Source organism: Tachypleus tridentatus, chromosome 13, assembly GCF_004210375.1.
Source record: "Tachypleus tridentatus isolate NWPU-2018 chromosome 13, ASM421037v1, whole genome shotgun sequence".
NCBI classification, from domain to species: Eukaryota; Metazoa; Arthropoda; class Merostomata; order Xiphosura; family Limulidae; genus Tachypleus; species Tachypleus tridentatus.
The window spans coordinates 241322903-241350659 of NC_134837.1; the positions used below are offsets into that span (position 1 = coordinate 241322903).

Consider the following 27757-nt stretch of genomic DNA (forward strand, 5'->3'; position numbering starts at 1 on the left):
GTATTTGAATATATAACACACAATTATCGTACTGGGGCTAGTAAATACGTGATTTCAACTTTAACACAAAACTAATATAAATAAGCTGTATTGCTATACTATCATAATACAGAGGCAAAGCAACCTCTTTTAATGTCTTTAACGACACTATTACTAATTTTAACAGCTGCAAAGCATGAAAAAAGATGTAACTTTATTCGCACGTAATCCTATGATATTAAAGCGGATTAAAAGTACACGTGTTTAGTCTTCGAATATATGTCAGTTAATAGTTGTTAATTAATAACATTATTTATATCTGCCACATAGTTCGAGGATCAAAGAAACAGCTCTTATAAATATACTACCGAAGAATTCATAAATAAGACGAAGTGATTAGACAATCTTGTGTTTTAAAAAACACCATATAACACGTTTGTTTCTGTGTAAATACTAACAGAAAAGCTTCTTCGAACCAGGAGTACGTGTGCTTGGTTTTCAGTAACATATTCTAAAAGTAGGTTGATGTAATCATTACATATTTATTTTACACTGTTAATACTCAGCAACGTGAAGAAATACTAGCATTGAGCGTCAACAGTTCAGGTGTTGGAATGTTCAGCAGATAAAGTTAGTTTCGTGCGGAACAAGTAGATTTATTCATAAGGATATAAGCATACTTGGTGTAATATATTAATATTTAAAAAGAAAAGTTGTTTTCGAAAACTAATCAAATTAAATATGATTAAGATACACAGAAGATATAAAAAGACGCTGTTAACATGAAGAGACTGGAAGAATAAAAAATGGATTTATTTTCATTCATAGCTTCAATACACGTGTTATAATTCCTTCCAAATTTAGTATGAATATAAAAAACAACAATGATAGAAGTATTAAGGAAAGGTAGATCATGGTGGACTTCAAAATACATCCACGATTTTTATTTGTATTTAAACCACGGCAAACTTTTCTTTGTTTAGCACAAATGTACAAAAAGGGCTTTTTCTTTGTGCTGTGTCCCTCCCGAGGATCCGATCCCATATTTTATTATTCGTCAGAGAAAGGTTGCAGAAGTGAACACACACAATTTAATACTAAGCGTCCACTGATGACCTCTATTCACCTTCCTGTACATCAGACCCATGCTGGGACAGCGGTAAGTCTTCAGGTTAATAACGCTAAAATAATGGATTCGATTCCTCTCGGTGGACACAACAGACAGACCGATGTACCATTGCTATATGAAAAACACACAAACATACTCCTATATATCAAATACAACTACTTGTATTTTGATGTGGGATTGCACACATAATATTTTAAATGCATAGGTTTTCCCATATTTTACTTCTAACAACAGAAAAAAACTTACCTTAAATAGATATTGATCAAATGCTCATAATCTTACGATCAAGACCTTAAAACACTTTGGCATATGAACTTCAAACCTACTTACCTCAAAATTTCTGTATTTTCATTAGCCAGTTACGTATTTTTTTCATTGATGTTAACTGTAAAAACAAATTGTGGGCAAAAACAATTTAGTCGGCCATTTGTATCTCTTATTTTCTGGCCGTATTTGTTTGCTAAAAAATAAAACAGACGTAAGCATCTCTTTCCTTTCATCAAAGTATCTAATTTTTTAGAACAAGACAAATTTGCATTTTTATCTGAAGTTGTTTATTAAACAAACTACAGTTAGAAATAATTTCAGACTGTCTAGTTAATAAGACAGGCATGAATTATGAACAATCATCTATCTGTTATTCCTGAATTCAACACCCTAATTGCACCAGAATGAATGGGCGTGTGCCGGATCCCACCTACGACTTCTGTTAACTACTTGGAACACATCGACAGCTGACGAGCAGATCTGCTTATATATATAAATATATACTTAACTATATTTAGACACGTACTATTTGTCTCTATGTCTTATGAGGAAAAGAGACAAATACTACTTATAAAGTGAACAAGTACTCCTCGTTTCTTTTATGACAGGCTCTCGTCCACCCCCCAACCCCACCTTTTTAACTACTGGCCTTGCTCTTTGTTAAAAATGTCACTTAGTGTACAAACGGATGTTACAGCCTCTCGCTTGTAAGAACGACTCCGGCAAATCATCAACATAAGCATTGGTGGTAAGAAACGTCAAGTGGTAAATTTCTCATTTGTGAATATAGGTTTTTTTTAGGCTTAGCAAGTATTTTTCACGTGTTGATTTTTTTAATAAATGCTATATTATCAACCCATTAAATTAAACTGCGTTTCTGCTTAAAGTTATTCGTTTTCTTACAAAAGCAAAGAAAAATATATTAAACATGAAGCCATGTTTTGTTTTATAAATATTAATAATATTTTTTCATCTAACTTTTTTTTTTTCTTATTTCCAACACAATTACTTTCGTGGAAATATCCTTTCACCTCTACAAGTTGTACAATACTGTAGCTACTCTTACAAGCTTTTGCTAGATCGCACAGTACTCGGTGAAGTGGGCCAAGAAAGGAGACAGACTCGAACAGCTCACATAACTACTAGGACAGGGGCGGGTGGAAGCAGAGATAGCCACGTCAGTTTTGTTCTACTCAGTTGGAGACGGCGAACTGCAGTGAGGACGCTCCTCTTATCGGCTCCAGAGATCCGAGTATAGATTTTCTTGGCTCGTCAGCTTGGTGAGTCTTATTCACCTGAAGTAGTGTTGTTTTTTGTTGTTTTTTAGTTAATCAAGATAGGAAATTTTTTACTTATAAATATCGTCTGGAAAAGGATTTTTCAGCTAGTATCGTCATGAAGAGAAAGTGTATAATTTATGCAACATAAAAACCGTTGTAAGATAAATTAACAGGTTGTTTGTTTATTCTTTCATGTGGATAATTTAATTTCAAGTTTATGTAATAGATAAACGTTATCTGAACTACTTAATTAGGGCAAATAATAACCAACACCTAGGTAATAAATGATAAGATTTTCTGTTGTGCTTCATAAAATATGGACATTTTATATTTAGTGTCGTGGAATCAGAAATTAGTTTCTGACAGTCGTCGTAAATTTTTTTGTGAATATAAACTTTCCTTTCCAGTAAAATCCTTTTGGGGCTCTTAAGATTTAAGAACCATGGATTTCTTTCCTGAAAATAAAAAAAAAAATTATCATAACAACGCATGGCATTATAAAATGACAATCAGTTCGTTCTATTCCTACATTATTAATCTGTATGTATATACAATGAAACTTGCGCTAACATCTAATCGATCCTACTGTTTCAAATATTACAAATTATGAAAAAGGTGTATTGACTTCCATTTATTTATTTTAGATTAAAGTTATGTACACGAGCTGTAAGCTGTCAATTATACATTTAATATCAAAATATCCTGATTTTTTTTTCAAACTTTGTCAAAAAAGAAGTCAACAAACTTCATTTGAAATAATGTGCTCGTCTCGTAATCTGAGGATCGCGGGTTCGAATACCTGTCACACCCAACACGCTCGCCTTTTCAGCCGCGGGAGCGTTTTATGTTACGATAAACCCCACTATTCGTTGGTGTAAGAGTAGCCCAAGAGTTGGCTGTGGGTGGTGATGACTAGCTGCCTTCCCTGTAGTCTTACGCTGCAAAAGTAGGGATGACTAGCGCAGATAGCCCTCATATAGCTTTGCGCGAAATTTAGAACAAAACAAATCAACACCACAATTTGCTTTTCACGTATCAGACAGTAACTGAAACATGGAATGACATGACGTTACTGTGTAGATTTTAAAGGGTTTATGCTGAGAGAAATGTAAAAAATCTAATACCGCAAAATCAATTGTGCTGATTTGTTATTACAAGTACATATTTTTTTCAACGTTATCACAAGTCTCTGCAGCTTTGTGGTCGAGTGTCCTACATGTTTTAATGTTGTAGTCATACTTGAAATCTTTCTGTGCTGTTTAACAGGAGTCGTAGTGTTGCATTTTGATGAGAATGTTAAACACCTAATGATTAATTAATTCGTTAAAGCACCTGTTTATTGAGTTGCTTGGCACCAGCGAGTTCCTTTTGGACAAACTTCAGAACCTTACATTACATATTCACTCACAAAAGTAAAATGTAAATAAACCATTACATCAATTTTATTTTTTGTGTATGCATGGATACTTAGCATGTCATTGTGAAAATTAATATTCTGATTGCGTAAAATCATACATACACTAAAGTAAAAATTTATAGTAATTATCCTAAAGTGAAAATTAACGGTAACATCTCATTTTTTCTTCTCCCATTGGTAATACATTAAATAGGAATAAATCTTAAAAAATACAGTCATCAGACTGTCAAATGTAGAATAAGGCTTAGATATAAAAACACTTTAGCACAATTTTAAAACAAAGCACTTTTGTATTTATACTGTTACAGTACGATGCAATTGACTTTTAAAATATTCGCACATCGATTTTTTTACGTACATGAGCACGTGCAATATAAATATGTCAATAAAAGCACCTAGCTTGTTCTCAAGAAATTATAATACTGCTTTAAAGTGTGTGGTTTTTCATTTACAATAAAGCGGCATGCCAATTTTATAGAAAAAATAAAATATTTATTTTGGTATATGTTCACATTAGAGTGGACTGAACGGCAATAAAGCAAATAAAAGTGTGTAGTTGAACGTCTCAAGTCATACAATGAATGTTCGATTATGAAAGCACATATCGTAAGCAATTGGTTATCCTTGCAAGTACGTAAGTCTTGTATGTAATTTATATATGTAATAAAAAAAGAGCAAAAAATTATCTATGTTAACTTAGCGATGTCAGCAAACTGTATAAACACGTCTGAACTGAAACAGAATGAAGTGTTGTGTGGGAAAATGTGATACAGATTGTAGTTTTAAGCTGATGAAATAATGTATAACATGAGTAAATCCAACAGCGGAAACCATACTTAAGTGGATACAAATGCTATGCAACCGATTCATTTAACATTTTATCATTAACAGAAACGATTACCGATACGCAAGTGAAAATGAAACACATTTATTGAAGATCACTAAGTACATATACGTTATCGTGTGAGTTAAATATTTCTTTTTATTATTTTTCTTTTATGCGTTTAAGTTAGCGTTTGAAACTTGAAACTTATTAGGTAATCGAAACGCTAGTACCGTATTCGAGGTCACGATATGTGGACATAAATGCTACAATTTACTCATGCACTTTAGCCCTCGTGTAGCTTTGCGCGAAACTCAGAAACAAACTCGCGCACTTTTAGTGCAGATATTTTCCAAAGCTTTTCTCAATATTATGTCGACTGAAAATTCAGTGGAATATTATGCGTGCCCATTCTACAATATTTTTACGATTGCATAATTGAATAACAAAAACAAACTTGATTTTTGTTAATGAGACAAAAGTCTCTTTCTGACCTATTCAAACGCTTCGCGATAGATTTTAAAAAGTTGCATTTCAGTGATTGCCCAACATTGAATCCCACTCTGTCTACAGTTTGTTCTAGGAAGGAAATGTGGTTGAAATAAAACTTTGTCTACACGGACTCTTTCACATGAATATTAGTCAGTAGGCGTTTACTGTAACATCACAGCCCCAAAAACAAAATCAAATACATCTTATCACGTACCGAATTTTTACATTTTATTACTTATTGGGTTTCTAGATTTCATCACATTTTAGATATTTACATTTTTTTTTCACCTAGACTTTTCAAAGTTAAGCACCTACTAGATTTTTACCAAAACCGAGTAAAATTGGGTGCAGAAGTAAAATTATATTTTATATGCATTATGCTAAATTCTGATGTAATGATATGTTTAGGGCCAGTTTTGGCGCATTCAGCGTGTTTCATTAGTCGACAGCCTTTTCTTTCTCTTCGAACGATGAATAGAAACTTAACTCTAGTGGTAGTAACAATAGACGTCACTGGACAGTGAACTCCTAGTCATAAGCAGTAAAACGAGAATGGCGCATTGTTTTGGACAGAACTATATAATTAAACTATTTCTTAATTCTACTAGTAGTACATAAAAAAAAAACACACTTACTAATTGTTTACCAGTTCATTGACTCTTGTGAAAGGTCACTAGGTCTTCAAATGATTGCACTTGAAATTCTATTCTGGTTGCCTCTATGAGCCTTTTGTTTTTTAAGGCACAGAATGTTAAATATCATATCAGTTTGTACTGAGCCGAACCATATCAGACTTATTTAGAATACGTATGTAATTACGAGCATAATGACTGATAACAAACAATTGCTCTTAAATTTAGAATATTATTAGAAATCATAAAATATTATAGACGTAAAAAACTTTAAACCTCAATAAAACAATGGCGATTCACTTATTATAGAAAATATTTTAATCAAAAATGAATAGAACAATTAGTCGTATTCATTCCAGACTGTACAAACTAAAACAATACACTTTGTTCGCACACAACTGGTAAAATACCGGAAAATGTATAATAATTTAATCTATGAGAGCATATCATACACTTTTCTTGCTCTTAGTCGAATTTGACTCTACGTTTCGAACATCTTAACATTTCATCATATTACAACCAACACCATCTCTTTTCTATTACGAACAGGGGCCGGCATGGCCAGGTGGTTAAGACGCTCGACTCGTATGCTAATAATTTAACTAGTGTTTTATTCCATGTATTTTTGTTTAAACCCACTCTTTAAAGTGGGATGAATAAAGAGAAAAAAAGTTCGACTCGTAATCTGATGGTCGTGGGTTCGAATTCCCCTCACACCAAACATGCTCACTCTTTCATGCCATGGGGGCGTTACAACGTTACGGTCAATCATACTATTCGTTGATAAAATAGTAGCCCAAGAGTTGGCGGTAGATGGCGATGACTAGTTGCCTTCTCTCTAGTCTGACATTGCTAAATTAGGGATGGCTAGCACAGTTAGCACTCGTGTAGCTTTGCACGAAATTCAAAAACAAACTATCAAGAACAGTAATGTCAAAAATAGCATCAGTTTCATTGTTGCAATTTCTCGAATAAATGTGAATAAATGTTTTGTATTTAAATAGTTTTTATTTATTTCAGTGGTTTGTAAAAAACAATTGACAAATGGAATGGCACCATATATTTTTTGAGTAAAGTGCTAAAAATAAATGTTATGATGACAATTCATAGATAAAATCTTGATAAAACTGTAAGTTTTTATAGATATTAAATATAAGCAGAATAAGCCATAAGATATTCGTCATCCAGCAGATGGTCACAAAGAAGATGATGGTCTTTTTTTTTTTTTTTGCAGAATATCGTAATTAATGCTTCTCTTTGAAGGTTTGACATTCCACATTTGAATAAGACCGCGGAAAACGGATGAGATTTCACTGAAACTTATTTTTGTTTCTCCACTTAATGTGTGAAAAGTTGCGTTATCGGATAATTAACAGGCTGCACAGAAAAAAAAAGATTTGGGCAGAAATATGTCGAGAATGTGTTTTTATCGTTTGAAAGATCATTACTTATGCGTGACAAGTTATGACTCACTTATTTGAAGGTTTTTAAATGTTTTTGATTTAATATTTATGTCAGGACGTCAGGTTTTTACATTATATTATCTTTTAATTAAAACATGTTTGTAAAGAAGCCTAAAAATCAAACCTTACAACACACGAAGGCCTGGAATGGCCTGATGATGAGAGCACCCAGCTAACAACCTACAAATCGTGAGATCGAAACCCATCAACGAACATTCTCGCCTATCAGTCATGGGAGTGTTATAATGTGACAATTAATCCAGCTGTCTATTGGTAAAGAGTAGCCCAAGAATTGTTATTGGGTAGTATTGACTAAATACCTTTTTTTCTAATCTACCACTCCAAAATTAGACAGCTAACGTAAGAAGCTCTCAAAAAGTTTTGATTTTTGCATCTGCATCATGCTAACGGTAATATCATCACTACTTGTAGTAGCTTTATCAAAGATAGCCTCACTTCAAAAACTTTTAGTGTCATCCCGAGTCATTTTGGGATAGTTGTTTTGAATTGCGGTTGTGGTGTTTCCTGTTGTTGTTAAATACAATGCACAGTGATTGACAATAATCACTTTTTTGTTTATTTATGCAGGCTTCTGCAAATGAGTTTTTCATTTTCTTTACTACATAGGGTACAGGATTGACTACATTATATTAAAACGATTTCTTAATACCAAATCAATAATCACGTGACATTCATAGCAATTATGATCGTTTTGTTTGTTTTGTTTTTGAATTTCGTACAAAGCTACACGAGGGCTATCTGCACTAGCCATCCCTAATTTAGCAGTGAAAGACTAGAGGGAAGGCAGCTAGTCATCACCACCTACCGCCAACTCTTGAGCTACTATTTTTACTAACGAATAGTGGCATTGGCCGTCATATTATAACGCCCCCAAGGCTGAAAGGGTGAGCATGTTTGGTGTGACGGAGATTCGAACCCGCGACCCTCAGATTACGAGTCGAACTCTTTAACCACCTGGCCATGCCGGGCCGTCATTATGAAGTCATAGTGGAAGAGTATGTACAGAACTACATTTTAACATTGTGTGGTGTTACATACATTGTTTTGCTTTTTTTGCAAAGCTGCACAGTGGAATATCTACGTTCTTCCACGGAGGAGAATTTAACCCTGAATCTTGGTACTGTAAGTCCATAAACGTACTGATGACCCCATGGGGGCATTTACGTAGGTAGTTTGTTGCTACCGATAATTGAAAAGTTTCAGGAAGTTTTAAGATAATATGGATAACAACTGGAGTAACCAAGTGTTGAAAAAATGTGTTTTAATATTCATAAATAAAAACCTAAGAATGATATATTTAATAAGCTATACTAATTAACGAGCTAAGCTTTAGTGCTGGTCTATGTTAGTAACTATCTTTGATCGTAAGTTAATATTAATTAATTAAAGTTGTCAAATGCTATACTTTCCTATGCTAAATATGTAGTTGACCTACAATGAGGCGAGCTTTATTTTTGCGCCAACGAAGCCAGAAGTAACTGAAAACGTAATGCGACACTTTTTGTTTAGATAAATTTGAATTCGCACATGAGACTGTAGAAACGAGATAAAACTTTAGAATTTCAAATATTCAAACAGGAAATTTTCATTTAATCTCAAGCACAAGCTTTCGTACATGTTAAATGTTGTGTGACATAAACATTGTCGAGTTTGTTAGCTGACGAAGACACGTGAATATGTTGAAACACGTTTCTCAGTTTCTGTCTGGTATTTCTTCAAAAGTTTTTTTTTTTTTACGTTATTGTAGAAGGTACATACATAGAGCTTGAGTTCCACCTCCTAGTTTTGATTATTTTCAACATCGTACCTAATAAGTTTATCTTCAGTGTTAAATTATCTTTCATAAATGTCCTTCAGACATCAGGAGGCCCGGCATGGCCAAGTGTGTTAAGGCGTGCGACTCGTAATCTGAGGGTCGTGTGTTCGCATTCCCGTCGCGCCAAACATGCTCGCCCTTTCAGCCGTGGGGGCATTCTTATGTTACGGTCAATCCCACTATTCGTTGGTAAAAGAGTAGCCCAAGAGTTGGCGGTGGGTGGTGATGACTAGCTGCCTTCCCTTTAGTCTTACACTGCTAAATTAGGGACGACTAGCACAGATAGCCCTCGAGTAGCTTTGTGCGAAATTCAAAAACAAACAATCAGACATCAAGAAGTATGCGTATTTTGTGTATTTGTACATTACTCCCAACACTGAAAAACAGATAAAACACAATCTTTTGTTAACCTTTTCTTAAGATTCATTAAGTAGCATCGGGTAATACTTAAAAAAAATAATAATTTCTCAAATATCACGATGATTCAAGCAGATGACACTGAATGGTGGGGTGCGAGTATGTACCTCTTCCTGCATTAGCAGCCAAGAGGGCGGATGATGTCGTTATGGGAGACGGGGCGTAGTCATATTCAATTATTTCTAGTGATGGTATATGGGCAATATAGATTTAACGACAATTGTAATTCTGAGGATCACTGAGAATATATTTAATTATACTTAACAACTGAACATACTTGATTTTTGACGACACTTGCACAGTTAAACTTAATTAAATATTTCTTGCAAGAAGTTGCGTACAGTAATTACATATATATATATATATCAATCAAGCAGTTAAGTGAAATTTCCAGAAAGTGGACCTTGAATGATATACCAGTTCGTTACGTTCTAACGTTATATTATTATGTGTTAACCATTAAAGATTATGCACGAGGTGATTTAGAATACTTTCGTTTTCACACAGTTGGCTCTGGGCCATTATATTATACACTTCTATTGAAAATAAACAAATGTAGGCAAACTTGTCTAACAAGTAAGCATTTCATTTCTTCAAGGCTAAACACCGGTTTGTAATAATCTATTTCGGGTAAAGTGTACCATATCCTTGAGGATTGGCACGGGTTTTCACACGAACACACATTTTGAACTAGTATTATCTCTGTGTGAAACCTATAACATTCTACACGATACTACTATATACTAGTTTTCATAAAGTATTGTAACCGTTAGCGCTATTTTTCCGTATTCGAAGGTGTATAGTTATTTGACAAAACGCTATATGTTTTTTGATAATTAAACACTTTGTATGTGGAATTTACTATATATATAACTGAACATTTGTTCTCTTTAAGGAAAAAATTACAAGAATGGGACTGAAAAAGCTTTTGAAGATAATGTATCTGCTAGTGATGTTAAGTTTTCAGTCGAAGGGGGGAAACGGATGATGAAAACATCGTTCTGTGTAATTCTGCTTCTGCTAATAATTCGGTTTACTGTACCTGTGACAAAGACGGGATGGACGAAGCGACTGACATCTCGTGTTATATATTTGGTCCTGTAGATCGGAATAACGAGTTATGGAAGAGTTTCAGTAGACAAAGTAGAGTTACCACATTTATGTTAACCTCTCGCCCCTCTGACCCTCTTCAGTTTGTTCCAATGGAAACCCTAGCAAGAATACCACTGGTGGAAGAAATCTATATAAAGGAATCGTCCCTGGGGATCTTAGAGAAAAACAGCTTTGCTTATAAAGATCACTTGCGGACCATCATTTTAGAAAGGAACGAAATTACAGGATTGAGAAAATACACCTTTTCAAATCTTTCGGTTCTTACAAAACTTTCTCTCAGTGAAAATTATATACAAGAGTTAAAAAAGATGGCTTTCTATCACTTACAACGTTTGACATTTCTTTTTCTGGATAGAAATAACATAACGTGGATTGAAGATGATGCTTTTGTTCATTTGCCTAATCTATCCGAACTGGAGCTGTGGGATAATAACATCAGACAACTCACTCCGAAATCTTTAGCTGGACTCAAAAGTCTTCGTCGTCTCGACCTCTACAAAAATCATATAACTATTCTAGGAGACCGTATCTTCCACGGCACCCCAAGGCTGCAGGAACTCGACTTAAAGCACAATTACATTTCGCAGATCACTCCACATGCCTTCGATGGGCTTCCACTTTTAAGCACCCTCTATCTGAACCACAACCTCCTGAAGGAGCTGCCCGATCACGTTTTCTTGGGAGCCCCAAATCTCAGATATCTGGAGCTTTCCGACAACCATTTGAGAATTATTCAAGCTTCAATCATTGGAGATCTGAAAAACGCCTTGACTGAGCATTTTGTATTGTATTTTAAAGGTAAGCAAAATTAACTTTACTAAATTTAAATTTATTATATAAAATGATTTCATATTAGTAAATAAAAACTTGTATCAGTATAAGACACGTTAACATTTTATTTTAACAAATCCAGACACACGTTTCTAGAATGTTTCAGAATCTGTATGATTTTATCAAAATTATCAGTATTATTTATCAACAAATGTATTTAATATGGGTTTAATAATTAATTTTAATGATTTATTGTCTAATGTTGTAAAATAATTTAGATTAATTAGAATGTAGACAAAAACAAAACAAAACTTAAAGGCATGTTTCAATGACACGAAAATGCTTTCAATTTGCTATATTTAAGTCCTTTCCCAAAACAGGTTGTCTAAGTTGCTTATTCATTTTCAGTAAAGAGCTTAGAACTACACGTCCAAATATTTAACTTAGATATATAATCAAAACGCAATATTTACTTCTATAACCGGTTTCCGTAGTTCAGTTTGTTTGTTGTTGTTTTTTTTAATTTCGCACAAAGCTACTCCTGGGTTATCTATGCTAGCCGTCCCTAATTTAGCAGTGTAAGACTAGAGGGAAGGCAGCTAGTCATCACCACCCACCGTCAACTCTTGGGCTACTCTTTTACCAACGAATAGTGGGATTGACCGTCATATTATAACGCCCCCACCGCTGGGAGGGCGAGCATGTTTGGCGCGACGGGGATGCGAACCCGCGACCCTCAGATTACGAGTCGCACGAACAAAGTTGCACCGTAACTTCTCTGTGCTCTGCCCACAGCAGGGATCGAGCCCTAAATTTTAGTGTTATATTCTGTAAAGCTTACGGCTGATCCATCGGAAGGTCACTTTTCAAGAACTCGTTTCATTCATTATTTCATGATCGTGGACAAGGCTTAGCCTGAATTCAACCATTCTAAATAAATTCTTGCGCTTTCTGCGAAATAGGTAAACTAGTTTTGATCTTGTGATTATCTGTGATGCACACGTACTTGACAAAGAATATTCTGGCAGTCTATGCTTGCTTAACTGACTGTCCGTCAACAGTTGAAAAAGACAGGACATTGTTAAGTTAATGATGCCGGGAGATATAGAGCTACTCTTGTCTTTCCTCTTTTCAAGGTCTTGAATGCACTTCCGTAACCGAATATCCTTGTGTCATGTAGTTATATTAATTGTCTTACTCGAATATGTAACTTCAACTATAAAAAAAAAAACACTTTTAAACCATGAAACCCCTCCAGTGTGCACGAAGTGTAAGAAATACTGTGTATGTTCACCCTCAATGGCTCAGTGGTAGGTCTAAAACTTTTAAGGTTAACAACTAGGTTTCGATACCCGTTATGGACACATCACAGTGAGTTAATTTTGTGCTTAAGGAAACTGTGTGTTCTTTTTAATAGTATAAAAGAGAGATCTTAGAATATATTGTAATTATTTCATGTCTCTTCCTAATTCATGAAACTAAAAAGTTTCTTTTGGATGTTTTATGATCTGAGTTATAGCTTGAGTGCTGAGAGATATCGTATGTTGATTTCTCAGACGCGCAATTGTTAAAATGTGTGAGAAACTCCTCATGTCGAAGATTAATTTCCTGATCATCTGAAAAATATTTCGCAATATGTGTTACAAAAAAAGTAAAAAAAAAATTCATAGCATTTGCTATTATGAAAAAAAAATCATTTTCCATAATAAAAGTACTAGTGTTTGCTAAATATTTCTGTTAAGATTCTTAAATGTGTGAGTGTCTGTGGAAAGAAATATCAACATAAAAACAAATATATGTAAAAAAATAAGGCATTCAGTGACAACATTTATAGGAAGTTAACACTGTTAGATTGTTGTCTATCAAATGTATCGCGTTTTCTATACACTTTAGCGTATTATATGTATCAACAAGTACCAACATGAAAAAACGTAAAAAGCTCACATGATGAGATGAAACCTTTCCATGCTATTTTATAAACTGAAATGATAAAAAAATTGTCCATTATAGCGCATATTTATACACTCACACAAATAGAGAGGTTTTACCTGTTGAGTAATCAGAACCTAGAAAAAACTGAAAACTACCACAGTATACTTTAAAGAACCGGGTTAGTTTTGTTCCGTAAAATAGGGTTGCGATCCTAAAACTAATGTCGGTTAATATCGAGTGCCACTTTTTTACTGTAGTTTTTTGATGTGTATTGACAAAAAGTTATCATATCCAATTACAAACGCCACAGGTGTGTAAAAAAAAAAAAAAAGAGTAAGCGAACGACTTAAAGGAATGAAATCGAAATCAACGGCCGATCTGGCAGCTAAAAATTGTACAGTAAATATTCATTCAATACTTTGCTAGGCCTCGTATTTTATTTTGCATATCATTATTCGCCAAGATAAACAAAAACGCGGTTTACCTAACTAATGAGTAAATATTTGTTGTAAAATTATTATCAGTGTTTAGCTGCCGATTTTAATTTCATTCTTTTAAATTGTTCGCTTCATCTGTGTTTTTTAGCCGCACCTTTTCTTTATTTCACACCAAGGGTGTTTTTCATCAGTGTTCTAACACTTCCTATCACCTGTGAGATTCGATAAACATCATTTCTCTTTACTCGCTTAACACGTCTTACAATTTTAAAATAAACTATGAGGTTTTTAATATCAACGTTATATACAAGCTTATTTAATGTTCTAATACATTATAGTTTAAAGGTTTGCGTTTTTATCGCAAAACTGTCTTGTCATCATATATAAAGTTAAGCACCAACGCTGAAGAAATATTCAGAAGAACAGAAAATTCAAACAATATTCTGTACTTTTAGCTGAATCTGTTTAAAGGTTTAGGATATATTTATTATACATAATAGCCTATTCGCAGTGTTTTAAGATTATATAATGTATGGATTACTTTGCAATTACTTCTTTTAAGGACACCAGGAAATATTGTTTAACAAACACGTTTTAGAAAGACATCGTTGAAGATCTTTTTTAATATTTAGTTTATTCTGGTCCAAGTCCTCTTTCTGTTTGCTAGCGTGTCTTTTATCCCAGTGAGAACTTAACCAGAGTAAAGAGGTTTTGTTGAAGTGTGATTTCCTTGCACTGCACAGAACCTCGACTGACCTACTCAGTCTGGAGTTTATGAATATCATTTAACGGTTAATTGTACGTTCACCCTAGAAACAGATTAATATCTTTAAGCGGCTCCCAATTTGGCCTACATGAAACAATAACAGCCAATGGAAGACCCAGAGGGAAATGAACTCAAAACCTAATGACTAACAACAAAGGTATTCAGGATAATGATAGCAAAATGTGATACCTATGATGATAAACTTAATATGAGTTTCACTTCTTCAGTTGAGTTGAGGACGGAAATAAGAAAAAAAATTAATTATTTAAGTTTCAAAAACCGTCCCACTTACTTTATTTAATAGGCTTGTTTTAGCTAAAAGATTTAGAAAGTTGTCTATCAGTGATACTATTTGTTTCTTAATGTTCGAATCACTTTAGGTAAAAACAAAAATGGCCGCCCTAGCCATAAGCTCACTTTCATCAGAATAAATACAAGAATGTTTCATCTGGTAAACTCAACTGATATTTTTTATTTTCATAGTAAGCACTGTTCACTATATTTCTGCCTATACATATGCCGGTATACGGCATTATCTTGTTAAGAAAGTATTAACAACCAATCAATTTTAAGACTCTAATTTTTTCTACTTATTTTACCACCACAGAAAAACCTGTTTATATTTTCCAACACAAGCATTTCATGAATGAAGGCATCTCTTAACTTCACACGTATAAAGCGTAATGCAGTCTCAACTTATTAATACCTTACTACATCGAAATATTATAAAAATACCCTGCATATCTATCTTTTGACTTTTTGACAACTAATCTCATAGAAACTCTTACACTAGGCTACAATTCACATTATATTATTAGAGTCACAATTAAAGGTTTCTAGTTTTATCTTCCAGAAACTCCTTCAAATATTTAGTATTAAATATTGTAACCGAACACGACGTAATGCAACCAGTTCAACTAGTAAACAACTATTTCCATTTCTAAGGCTGAAATATAATCGCACGATCATCAAAATTCACATCAGTTACTTCACTTTTGTTCTTTTTTTTTTTGCCCTGTCAATACTAAACATGCTCTTCAGACGTTTAAAAAGTTCACGGAAATGTTTCATTTCTTGAATATCAAAGGAGTTATTACTTTCAAAACGATTTTTAAAGCAAATGCACGTGAAAACTTCGTTTTTTAAAAAACTACATTGATAATACTAACTTTATCTGCGCATAAGAAATCGTTCTATCATCGATATACAACTTAAACGATACATTAATGTAATACTTAATCGTTTTATATTTAACTCGGCAGTTAAAATAAAGTTATCATTTTATCGTCACGATCACGAAAAAAGAAGAATCAGTTCTTGTTAAGTCTACATTTAAATGAATGGCTGAATGCTGGGCCCGGCATGACCAGGTGGTTAAGGCGTTCAACTCGTAATTTGAGGGTCGCAGGTTCGAATCCCTGTTACACCAAACATGCTCGCCCTTTCGGCAGTGGAGGCGTTATAATGTGACGGTGAATCCCACTATTCGTTGGTAAAAGAGTAGCCCAAGAGTTGGCGGTGGGTGGTGATGACTAGCCGCCTTCCTACTAGTCTTGCACTGCTAAATTAGTGACGGCTAGCACAGATAGCCCTTGTGTAGCTTTACACGAAATTCAAAAACAAACAAGCTGAATGTTGTTCACCATCCAGTAAATAGCCTTAATGTCATCTACGATTCAGAAACAAGCTAAATATTTTTCACAACTTCTACAGACCAACAAAATGTTGTCTACAGCCCAATAAGATTAACGTTATCTACAAACTGACAGAGAACTGAATTCGTCTACGGTCGAGAAAACAATCCACAATTAATCAACTAATCTAAACATTGACCACAATTCTGGCAGATAAAATTATTTTGAGCTCGAGAAATAAAAGGAATGTCGCCTGTAGTGAAACCGATTACTTTGAGGTTTTCTATTTAAAAAACAATAAAGTTAAAAACAAAAGACCAGTAAATACAGCTTATTTCATGTACACACTTTACCTACTTGTAAATTATGTTACAATATGTTCTTCATATGAAAACAAACTTAAAACTACAGGATCCCTAAATACAGGTTATTCCCTCTACACACACCACCCACTTGTAAGTTATGTTGAAATATGTTCTTTATTATAAATATTTCTGTATTACATGTAATGATAGTTATTCGTTATATTTTATATACTGCGACTTTACTTTCTGAAAATACACTCCTTTTTACACGCAATGGTCTTAGAAATACACTATGCTCGGCAAAATGTGGCCCTAATAAAGTTATATCACTATTTACTATTAATTAATTTTAATATTGCCCTCAAAGTGGATATGACTTAAAAGTGATATATTGGTATGTAAACATGCCTAAATCTACAATCTAACTACTTCGAACAGAGTGAATTAAGAAAGTTCCTCAATTTGAATTTTTTTGACAACATTATTATAATACATAATCGGCTTAAAGCCCAGGCATTTAAGAAAAAATTGAATGTTAACCTTAGGTCACAGATTTTATGCAGACGTTTTTATAAACTCGATCCAGGTGTTAGTCTACGGGTTTGTAATTCCAAAATAAAATGCTGTATTTAAAGTGTTGGCCATCAAGAAAGACATTTAAAAAACGACAAAAAGATCATATCAGATTAATGTTAGTCTTTTTTTTCTGCTCTTCTTGTTTAGAATAATAAATAACTAAGAAAAAATTTACAAAAATATTACTTTATCTTGCCTGATATCTTGCCTTATTATGCCGAGTATGTGACACAACCCAGGAGATCGTTCACTGACCTCTTAGAAACCACGTCTATACACGTGCCATTATTTTGATTTTTCTCTTTTTTCTCGACTAGCTCCCTCTAGAGGGTATTTAATAATTAATTTCGTTTAAAATTAATTGATAAAATAAAACTAATTACCATATTACAGTCTTTAAAAAGTCTTAATATAGAGATACGAAGTCTAGTTTAATTAAGTGATAAGATAAAAACCATTTTCTTTAATCACAAGAAATAAGCTAGAATTGTATTCAAGTATGATGGAATTGTGTGTTCCACTTTCTTCCACTAAATATAGCGTAGATTCTTACGTATTTGAAATTTATACAAGTGTTAACTACTTGCTAAGGATACACGTTGTTGTTGTTTTTCCGTTGAGCACAGAATTAACCCTGTTATACTCAGTGGCGGCGCAAGGAGGGCTTTGAAGGCTTGAGCCCCCCAAAATGACCCAAGCCCCCTCAGCCCCCCCCAATATTGTTACCTACATATATTCATAAAATATAGAAAACACTTCCTCTTTTACGTTTATGCATATTTTCATAAACAGATTATTTTTCATTTGTAATAATGAATTATTAATCAGAGTATGAGTTTCCAATGAAAACTGCATTGAAAACGCAGTTCAAAATAGCACACCTTTTTGAAATGTACCTTGGTATTTACATTATTATAATTTACCATCTATACTTCATATTGATGGCATTTTGGGAAGCCTATCCACAGTTTACCTCAGCTCCCCCCTCAACGAAAATATCCTGGCGCCGCCACTGGTTATACTTCACTATAGAAGTCTCAAATTATAAATAAAATTAGGCCTATTTTCATTGACATGATTACTACATAAGACAATGAGTTTCGGTGGTACAGCTATTGGCACAAAATCCAATATAAACCTTAACAGGTTGTTGTTGTTGTTGTTTTTTGAATTAAGCACAAAGCTACACAATGGGCTATTTGTGCTCTGCCCACCACGGGTATCGAAACCCGGTTTTTAGCGTTGTAAGTCCGCAGACACACCGCTGAGCCACTGGGGGGCCTTAACAGGTAATATGTATGTTAATATCGTGTATCACTCAACAGCAGGAAATATTTTCGTATTAACCATTCTAGAGTGATACATTGTAACATTTTAGGAATTATCTTGAACTTCCATTGCCTCATCAGCGTTTGATATTTTCAGCCAAACTAGAGTGCTCATGTTTAATAAAGCTGAAACTGGTTTGTTTCTGTCAATTCAGGTCTCGGATTTGTTTTTATTTAAAAGCTGCATATGAGTGAGACTCTTTCTGGGAGAAAACAAATTGAAATTAGTGTTTCCTGTGGTTCTTGTGCTTAACAAAACACATGTCGTAACCATCGTGTCTCACGCGTCCTTCAGAGGGTTTGGATTGTATCAGCGGGTTATAAGCTTGTCGTCATAAGTTATCGACTGCTGAAAAATCTTAGACAAACTTTCCCGCTGAGCCTCATGCTAGCCTACTTGTTTAGCCTCGGGGTGAGTGAAGAATGGAGGACAGTTTGTGAGTGGAATAAGCTATAATCACCCGTGCGTGGAATCCTTTGTTTATTTGAGTAATAAATATAATATAGAACAAGGGCGTTCAGTAAAGACTTCTTGGAGAATCTTCTCCTACTCAGACATCTCATCTTTTTTCCTGGGAGTCTCATTATATCCATCATCGATTATACGAACAAATGTATAAATTGGTACAATTATATCATTTTGCTAACCCTATAAATTTGTATGAATGTTTGAAAAGATCCACCTGTTTCCATTACGAATGGCCAGCAATCTCATGTCTTTATCGTTTATTTTGTCAGTGCGTACAAATACTTTCCCCTGACGTATGTATAGATTTAGTTTCCTAAAGACCTTGCGTAAACGTAAACGAAAGCTCTGCAATAACTAGGCTGCGAAGTAAAGCGTTTCCTCTATCGAGAAGCCCCCCGGTGGCTCAGCGGTATGTCTGCGGACTTACAACGCTCAAATCCTGATTTCGATACCCATGGTGGGCAGAGCACAGATAGTCCAGTGTGTAGCTTTGTGCTTAATTCAAAACAATAACAATATATCGAGAAAAGTTATTACTTTCAATGCCCAATTCTAAAGAAAAAGTTATAATTTTGAAAAAAATAAAAAACGAAACACTCAAGAGGGCAAATTAACGGCCAACATATTTTATATTTAGAAACGTCCGTTGATTAGTTATTTGGTGCTTTAATAATAATAATAAATACCCATGTAGCTGTTGATTACTGCTGAATATATAAAAAAGTTGAACGTTTTAGATAAATTTCTAAGTGCTAACACTTTTTAAACTTTTTTATTGTGTGGGCAGGAAGGAAATGGTTCAGTCTCACCCACAAAGACTCGTAAACGAGGCTGTGACATTTCAAACAAATTGCCCTTTTATTTAATGTATACTACAGTTTAATGGGAAATTATTTTAAGTGATTAAAATAAACTTTTATTATTGTAGTTGTCATTTCTTAATGCACTGAGCAAGATTAATAACGTTTGTCTAGTGAAAAATAAACACTACGAACACTGGTGGTTATTATTAGTGAAAAATAAAACGTGTAAAAAGTTTTACTTAGACGTATTTTAGTCATTAGTGAAAAACATTATGTCAAAAAGTATATATTTTCAAGGTGATAATTAAGAAAGATAATTAAATTTACGAACTATTTGTCTTGGAAAGGAAAGGGGTACGTCACTAAGTAAACATCGATTTAAGGATAGTTTAAATACGGTATAGTTTCAAAGCTCTTAGAATACATACCAGAATTGCTTTTCTCGTAAACAAGCATTGTTCGTATTTCTGTTTTATTCAACAATACTGGATCCGTGATTCTTATAAATATTTCTCAGTTTGCAGGGTCGTGTAATCATAGTTAAAATCTGCGTCAGAATAGTGGCAGGTTCACTTTGATCAAAAGGAAATATTAAAGGGAAGATGCAAGTCTACTTCCCAGCGTCAAACTCCCTCATAATTGCGTCAGATCTTTGACTATGTGAGTTTCTCAAAGGGAATGCCCGTGTATACATTATATTAAAACGATTTAGAAATCTCACCGTGTCGTTAACGCTTACAAAACATAACCTCGATTTCTGACTGTTCTCTTATACACATTCAAAACATTATAAATCATGCTATAGAATTACGATCATTGTTCCGGTCAAGAAAGTTTTGAATAGCTGAAAAGTTCAAAACTAAATATGACACACAGTTCAAGTCTTCGTGTTGTGGTGTCTGTCTTACATGCACTAAAATAAGTTCAGTATTTGTGCTAAGTTTAACTGAGTCGATTATTGGTATACGTATGACCCGTAATATGAATTGTCAGAAAATAGTGGAATTAGGGGCAAACATACACTCACTCGTCTGACGCAACAGTTTGTTATAGAATAATCGAGACATTTGTACTAAATTAAAAAAAAAAACAAAACATTTTGATACTATTATTATCTCCAACACAATCTACAGAATGTTTTAGTATCATTTATTTCTTCAAGTGGGTTGTGCAGAGTAACACATAAGGAATAAAACTAAATCTCACTTAACAATACAGGAAGAGTATTTTGATACTCGAATGCAAGTTATGTGGCCTAGGCTAATAATTAGTGGTGATTTATTTACGAACGTACAACCCTTAAATTTGTGGCTTCGTTTTCCATGGTAAACGAAGTGCAGATAGTTCATTTTGAAGACTTCCAATAAAATAAAATCAATCAAGAACCTGCATTGCAGTTGTCATTTTCCATGTTTATTACATCACCAGCATAAAATACTCACACTCTGCTGCGAGATTCCAAGATCCTCTTGTGATTCACAGAGGACTCAGCGTACCATTCAAGTCTCCATTATTTTAATATTTACCCTAATGCGCCAATTCTTTATTTATATTTCGTTGTCATTTTTCGAACTTAATTCAATTCAACTGTTTTAAAAGCAAAGAGTTTTTATTTAATTTAGATAAAATTAATTGAAAAAGACATTAACTCTTTTTACTTGCACAGTAATTCAGTGATAAAATTTTAAAATATACAAGTTAAAAGTTCTACACTTTTCGTTGAAAATAATTCCATCATCTTCAGGAGATTATTATGTTTTGAATTTGGCACAAAGCTTCACAAGCGTTATTTGTGCTATCTGTCCCCTAATTTAGGAATATATTACCACCCACTGCTAACTCTTTGGCTCCTCTTTTACCAGCAAATAGTGGGATTGACCAACGCTTTAAAACGCTTTCAACGTTGAAAAGGACAAGCATGTTTGTTGTGATGGGAATTCGAATCTTCGACCCTCAGATGAGGAGTCGAGTGCCCTAACAACCTGGTCATGCCAGGATAATAAACGTCAACCTGCAAAGATTATTATAAACCTACGTAAATGTATATTTAGCATGTTTTTACAGTGGCGCCGTTTACAACAACGATATCCAAAAATTTGCTTTCGTGGCTCCTGAACCTAAATCTCGACTTACATTCATTTTGTTTTTAACAAGTTTTAAGGATTTTCTTAGTTTAACTTTTTCCGTTACCTGTTTAAATATTTTTTTACATTATCCTAGTCAATAACACGTAATATTTGCCACATTTTCCGTCAAAGCCACTTCACCCATTTTTTAATTTATTTACCTCATTTTCGTGTTCTTTTATTCTAAATTTTAAATTCCTACTGTCTGTCCAACATAACTTAAACCACAAGTTTTAATTTAACTTATCATATTTGTTTTTTCCTTCATATATTTTTATTAGAATTATTTTAATTTCCTAAATTATCCAATATTCTCTGATTAATACTTTCAGTTGTTTCTTCCCATTTTTCAAACTTAATTCAATTCAACTTTGTTAATTCTGATATGCATAATTTTCTTCCCATGTTAGTGTTCAAAATGAGTATTTGACACAAAATCTCTTCATTCGTTCAGTAAACAACATGATACTTTTCTTTTGATCTTCAGGAAACAGAATTATAGGAGTTAAAAGCTACAGGGCAATGAATAAAGCAAGCATTTTTTTAGTCAAATATAAAAACTAACGCTCAGATGCATACCCTCATACTATACTCTCTTTAGTATCTCTAAAAAGTATCAGGTCTTTAGGCTCTCTTCACTTGGAATTTTGACGGTCACGCCCACCCACACAGACAGACTATTTAATTATTATAGATGTATGTATATATATATGTCTATGAAAGTAGTTTTAAACAGTATCTTGCGTTAATCTTAAATAATGATAATGTAGACAATTTATAATTTACATCCACGATCATGGAAAACAAGGAGCATTGAAGACAATAAAACAAACATCATATGGGCACGAGCGAGAATGCAAATAGTAAAAATGTTTGTTTGTGAATTTCGCGCGAAATCACACGAGCACTATCTATGCTACCCTTCCCTATTGTAGCAGTGTAAGACTAGAGGGAAGGCACCTGGTCAACACCATCCACCGCCAACTCTTGGGCTACTCTTTTACCAATGAATAGGGGGATTGACCGTCACGTTGTAACGCCCCCACGGCTGAAAGGACGAGCATGTTTGATGTGATGGCGAGTCGAACGCCATTCCGGACCGGTAAAAATGTCTCTTTGGTGGAAGTGAAGTTGACACTGCGACAACCACCGACGCCCTTCAGGGTACAGATTTAGCCAGATGGAATAGCATGAAATGAATAATTTAAAATACAAATGCACTATGAATTACATGACGGAATTTGTTTTTTAATTTCGCAGATAGCTCTCGAGTAGCTTTGGAGGGCGAGCATGTTTGGTGCGACAGGAACTCGAACCCGCGATCCTCGGATTACGAGTCGAACGCCTTGACACACTTGACCATGCCGGGCCCTGACGGAATTTATACAAACAATGAGCAGAAATATATTATCAATCTTCTGTTTAAGTACGCATTAGCTGGAATGAGCGTGACCTATTAGTAACCATGCGAGTGTGTGGATCTGAAATTCGGGGTTCGCGTCCTGTTACTGCAAGACAATCACGCTATGCACTTCGGAACCGAGGAGATGTTATAAGAGTGACGGTCAAATCTCACTATTTGGTTAGCGTAGCTCAAAATTTGGAAGCAAGCGATGTCAGCTAATTTCTTTATCTCTTGCCTGTTAGTTCAAAAAGGTAGTGACTATTAGCATTTTTTCGCAAATATCCGAAAACAAACAAACTAACAATTAACCTACACTTGAACTCGTGGGACACTTTGTATGAACCATTAAACATAAGTCACTGAATTCATATTAAAGCCTATTTGAACTGATAGGAATGAAGGCAGAACTTATTCTAGAGTTCATATAACTTAACTAAAAATCATAATCTAGTGACAAAACAAGTACGGGGCTATTAAAATTTCATCTAATTATCACGTTTGAAGTACAACACGTAAGTGTGTCATTTTTCTAGGGTATGGCACAAAAAAGGATATATATTACGTCTCTTTACAAGAACGTTTATAAAGCTTACTTGTTTTTGAGTATTTAATATAAAAAAAAAGTACTGTAACTCTGAAAGTTAGGTTAACAATATTCTTTGAGATGGATATGAAACAAAAACATATTAATAATTATGTGATTCATTGGTAAAGACTATATTTTCCTTTAAAGTGAATTTAAAATTACCAGTTATATTATGCCATTCAAGTATATTGATATCCAACAAATAGCCAAATGTATCGACAAAAACGGTGTTTCAAGAAATATTATGTAGGAAATACATATTACATGGACATCAAAGAAACAACCAGGCAAACACAAGTGAAAAAATCCTTTACTCACAAGAATAGCGTTAATGTGTATATACTTCACTTTTTACTAGTTCTAACTTTCCTGTTGTGACTTCACTGGCTGCTGAGACTTGAAAAGCAATCCAACCACACTTGTACAGGACATCGACAGAACAAATAATTGTAACCACACAGCATAAGGAAAGGAAACATAAGATTGATAACAAACTTTGAAGTTATACAAACAATTTTTACTGCGGTTTTACATAATCCTCAGATTAGTTGAATCAATAACTAAATAACATATTCAAGAAAGAGAAATCTAAACTCATACCAATTAGTACAAGTGGCTGTGCTACCTTTGAAATGAATTTGCACACTTTTCTACGGAATAGCCGTTTCCCTATACAATCCTCACCTAAGCAGAAGGGAATAGAACATGTTTACGATTTTTGGCCATCCAGTTTGCAAAGATGTCATTAACTGCAAAAAGTACGAAAGGTCGAGTTAATTTTACTATTAATTCAAACTTGTTTCAAATTACAATGACAGTACGTGGAACACATTCCGTAAAATTCGTTGAAGTGCCTAAAGTTCAGACTTTCCGGACACCCTTATAAATATATTCTGAACTGTTAATGTAAGGGTGAAACTAACAGTTATTCCAATTGTCACATTTCTTTGCTGCTTACCATTACAAATTCTGCCCCCCCCCTTCAGCGGCACAGCAGAATGTCTGCGGACTTACAACTCTAGAAATCGTGTTTCGAAACCCCTGGTGGACAGAGAACAGGTAGCTCTTTGTGTAGCTTTGCACTCAATCCAAAACAGAAACAGCATTACAAAATTTATAGTAAACTGCTTGTATATAGATAGATAGATATTTGTTACTATTGATATTCTAGTGTTTCTTATTTTCTTATTCTATTTACAGGTAATAAGCTACAGTGTGACTGTCGATTAACGTGGATCAAGAGGTATGCAGAAACTGCAAAAAACCATTTGTTTCAGCAAGAGTTGCAAAACATAAAGTGTCAATTTCAAGGTATAATTTCTATGAAGAACGACTTAATTACTGTAACAAATTTGACTGAAGAAATCCTTAAATGTCCAAAGCATATTACTACAAGCACAACAACAACACCATCCACAACAATCACAGAACAGCCTTCAAAACTCAAAGAAACAACACAAAAGCAGTCTTCGTTTCTTAATGACGATCCAAAAGAATCTAAACAGTCTAAGCTCGCTTATCAAAAGACTCCCCACAAAGACCACGCGCCTGAAATAGAGATCAAGACATCATCTAAATCAAAATCTCATGTAGCACCTAATGATGAAGACGGAAATCTTGCATCAGCTGTTTTACCACAACTGATGCTACAAATAAATACAGTACTGTTAATTTGCTTATTGTGGCTGTATTAGTGATAAATATATTTCTGAACTCTGTGATAAACAGAACAAAATCACGTTTTAACTCTTCGAGATTGTTTAACAGAAAAGGCTAACCAGATGTTTGATTCTTACGTAACTTAGGAGTGAACTTATACATTAACTGATTTTTTCTCGTGCCATAACTGCCAGTGTAGTTTGTTTGAATGTGTAAAAATACTTTTATTTTCACTAAGGACATGATTTTTACATTATTCATGTTCAGTATTCAGAGCACTTAAATTTTAAAATGTGTATATCTATGTTTCTATATTTAAATACATTATAAAACTGCCAATATGATGAGTTTTGAACATTGGAAAATATTGAACACTTTTACTCTTAGATTTAGTTAAACTAAATATGATAAGGCTCTAGTCTGAAATCCATTAGGCATTTAACAGCGGAAGCTCGAATGTTTAGGATCTCCAGTGGCACAGCAGTATGTTTGCGGACTTACAACGCTAAACACCTGGTTTTCGACACCCATGGTGAACAGAGCACATATAACCCGTTATGTATGTTTGTGCCTAATTCAAAACAACAACATAATATGTTTTAGAAGAAAAAAATTCTCTTACTAGTATTCTGTTTATGTTTCTATTTAGAAAGTTTTATAACAGGTTCATTACACGATAGTATTCCATATATGTGGTTTTTCAAAATGTTGCTTAATTAATCTTCCTTTGCAACAGAAACTGAGATCTCACTGGATTATCAGATTCTGTGTAATGTTTGCGACGGTAAATGGAACAAAAATTAAAATATTTGATTACTGTTTCCTTTCAAAGCAATGCGAGGAAACGTTAAATGAATTAATAATCTGACTAGAAACGAAAGGAACGATGAGCAATGAAACAAAAACATTAATAAAGTTTAAGTTTGATGAACGTTAAGCTCATTAGCGGAGGTTCTCTTCAAACGAGACATATCATTTATGGATCAGTGACTACTCTGAAATGCACTTGATCGTAATCTGATCATTCAAATAATTCTATCAAATTCTGGTCAAATAATTTTTCTATGTATGTCCCTGTAAGGCAGATTTTTACCTCACAATACGGCGTATTTTGGTTTAATCAGAACTCTCATTTCCTATATATATATATAGATAGATAGATATTTTTATTAATGTATTTAAGTTTTTCATCACACATTATTTTAAGGTGGTGGTATCATATTTAAATGTTTTGAACGTTTTCTATGAGGAAACACGATTATTTTAAATGCAGTATATATATTAAAATATTGGCAGTTTATTATAATATTGTTATTCTTTTTTTGTTCCACTTTTACAAGTATTTTAAACAGTTTTAAAGCTACGTCAGTTCTCGACGTTACTGAAGCTTTCACTTCTGTAAATAAAATATTTTTGTCTCTAAGATATCTATGTATAAAGTTACTATTGACAGTTGGCTTGATTAAGAAAGTATTTGTATAGTATTTTACTTGATGCCTGTGTTTCTGTTATTTACTTGTTAAAAAATGATTCAGCTGTTTAATCTCACTTGCGTACGACAATTGTGTCGTATCTAACGGTATCTGTTCAACGAAAGCTTGCTGAATAAAGGAGTTTGCAACTATATGTTAATCATTACCTTTACTCAAAGAGCAAAAATAGTTATGTGAAATTAACACGAAGTAGTATATAAAACAGTAAATCAAAGAACGTGATTATGTAGAAAGACGCAAAGTTTTATAGTTGTTATGTCAAGCTTGGCTTTACGCCTATTGAAACTTTATATTGCAAAAAAAGGCAAAAATTAACATAAAATACAAGGTTTAGCAATAGGCAATAAGTTACTCGTTATTTATTTATTTGCACTGATTAATGTTACACATAGAGAAATGCATACATAGCACATTCTCAACAACCGACGGTGCAGCCCCTTTAGGTTATATAATACACTATACTTCCAGTTGTATAGTAATAACCTTCATACGTAAGATGTGGGGTACTTGTTATAACTAGAAAATATCGGGAAACGAATGTGTTGTTACTCTCGCAAAGGGAAATCTTATTGTGCTTATGTCTTTAAAACCTTTACTTTCATATCTTAAAAATACTCA

General features: G+C 33.8%; 1 protein-coding gene and 1 long non-coding RNA gene across 2 annotated transcripts; one reads left to right on the forward strand and one right to left on the reverse strand.

Annotated features, from left to right (window-relative positions):
* Window positions 1–776: 776 nt before the first annotated feature.
* LOC143240094 (uncharacterized) lies at window positions 777–1744 on the reverse strand. The gene is made up of 2 exons (XR_013021569.1): window positions 1439–1744; window positions 777–1219 (listed from the first exon to the last, which is right to left on the reverse strand). It is a non-coding gene; the product is annotated as an uncharacterized LOC143240094 (long non-coding RNA).
* A 103-nt stretch (window positions 1745–1847) lies between these two features.
* On the forward strand, window positions 1848–27270 carry LOC143240093 (uncharacterized). Its single transcript, XM_076481947.1, has 4 exons — window positions 1848–2123; window positions 2416–2655; window positions 10632–11647; window positions 25188–27270. The coding sequence occupies exons 3-4, from the start codon at window positions 10795–10797 to the stop codon at window positions 25679–25681; spliced, it is 1347 nt and encodes a 448-aa protein (XP_076338062.1). The 5' UTR covers window positions 1848–2123; window positions 2416–2655; window positions 10632–10794; the 3' UTR covers window positions 25682–27270.
* The last annotated feature ends 487 nt before the right edge of the window (window positions 27271–27757 follow it).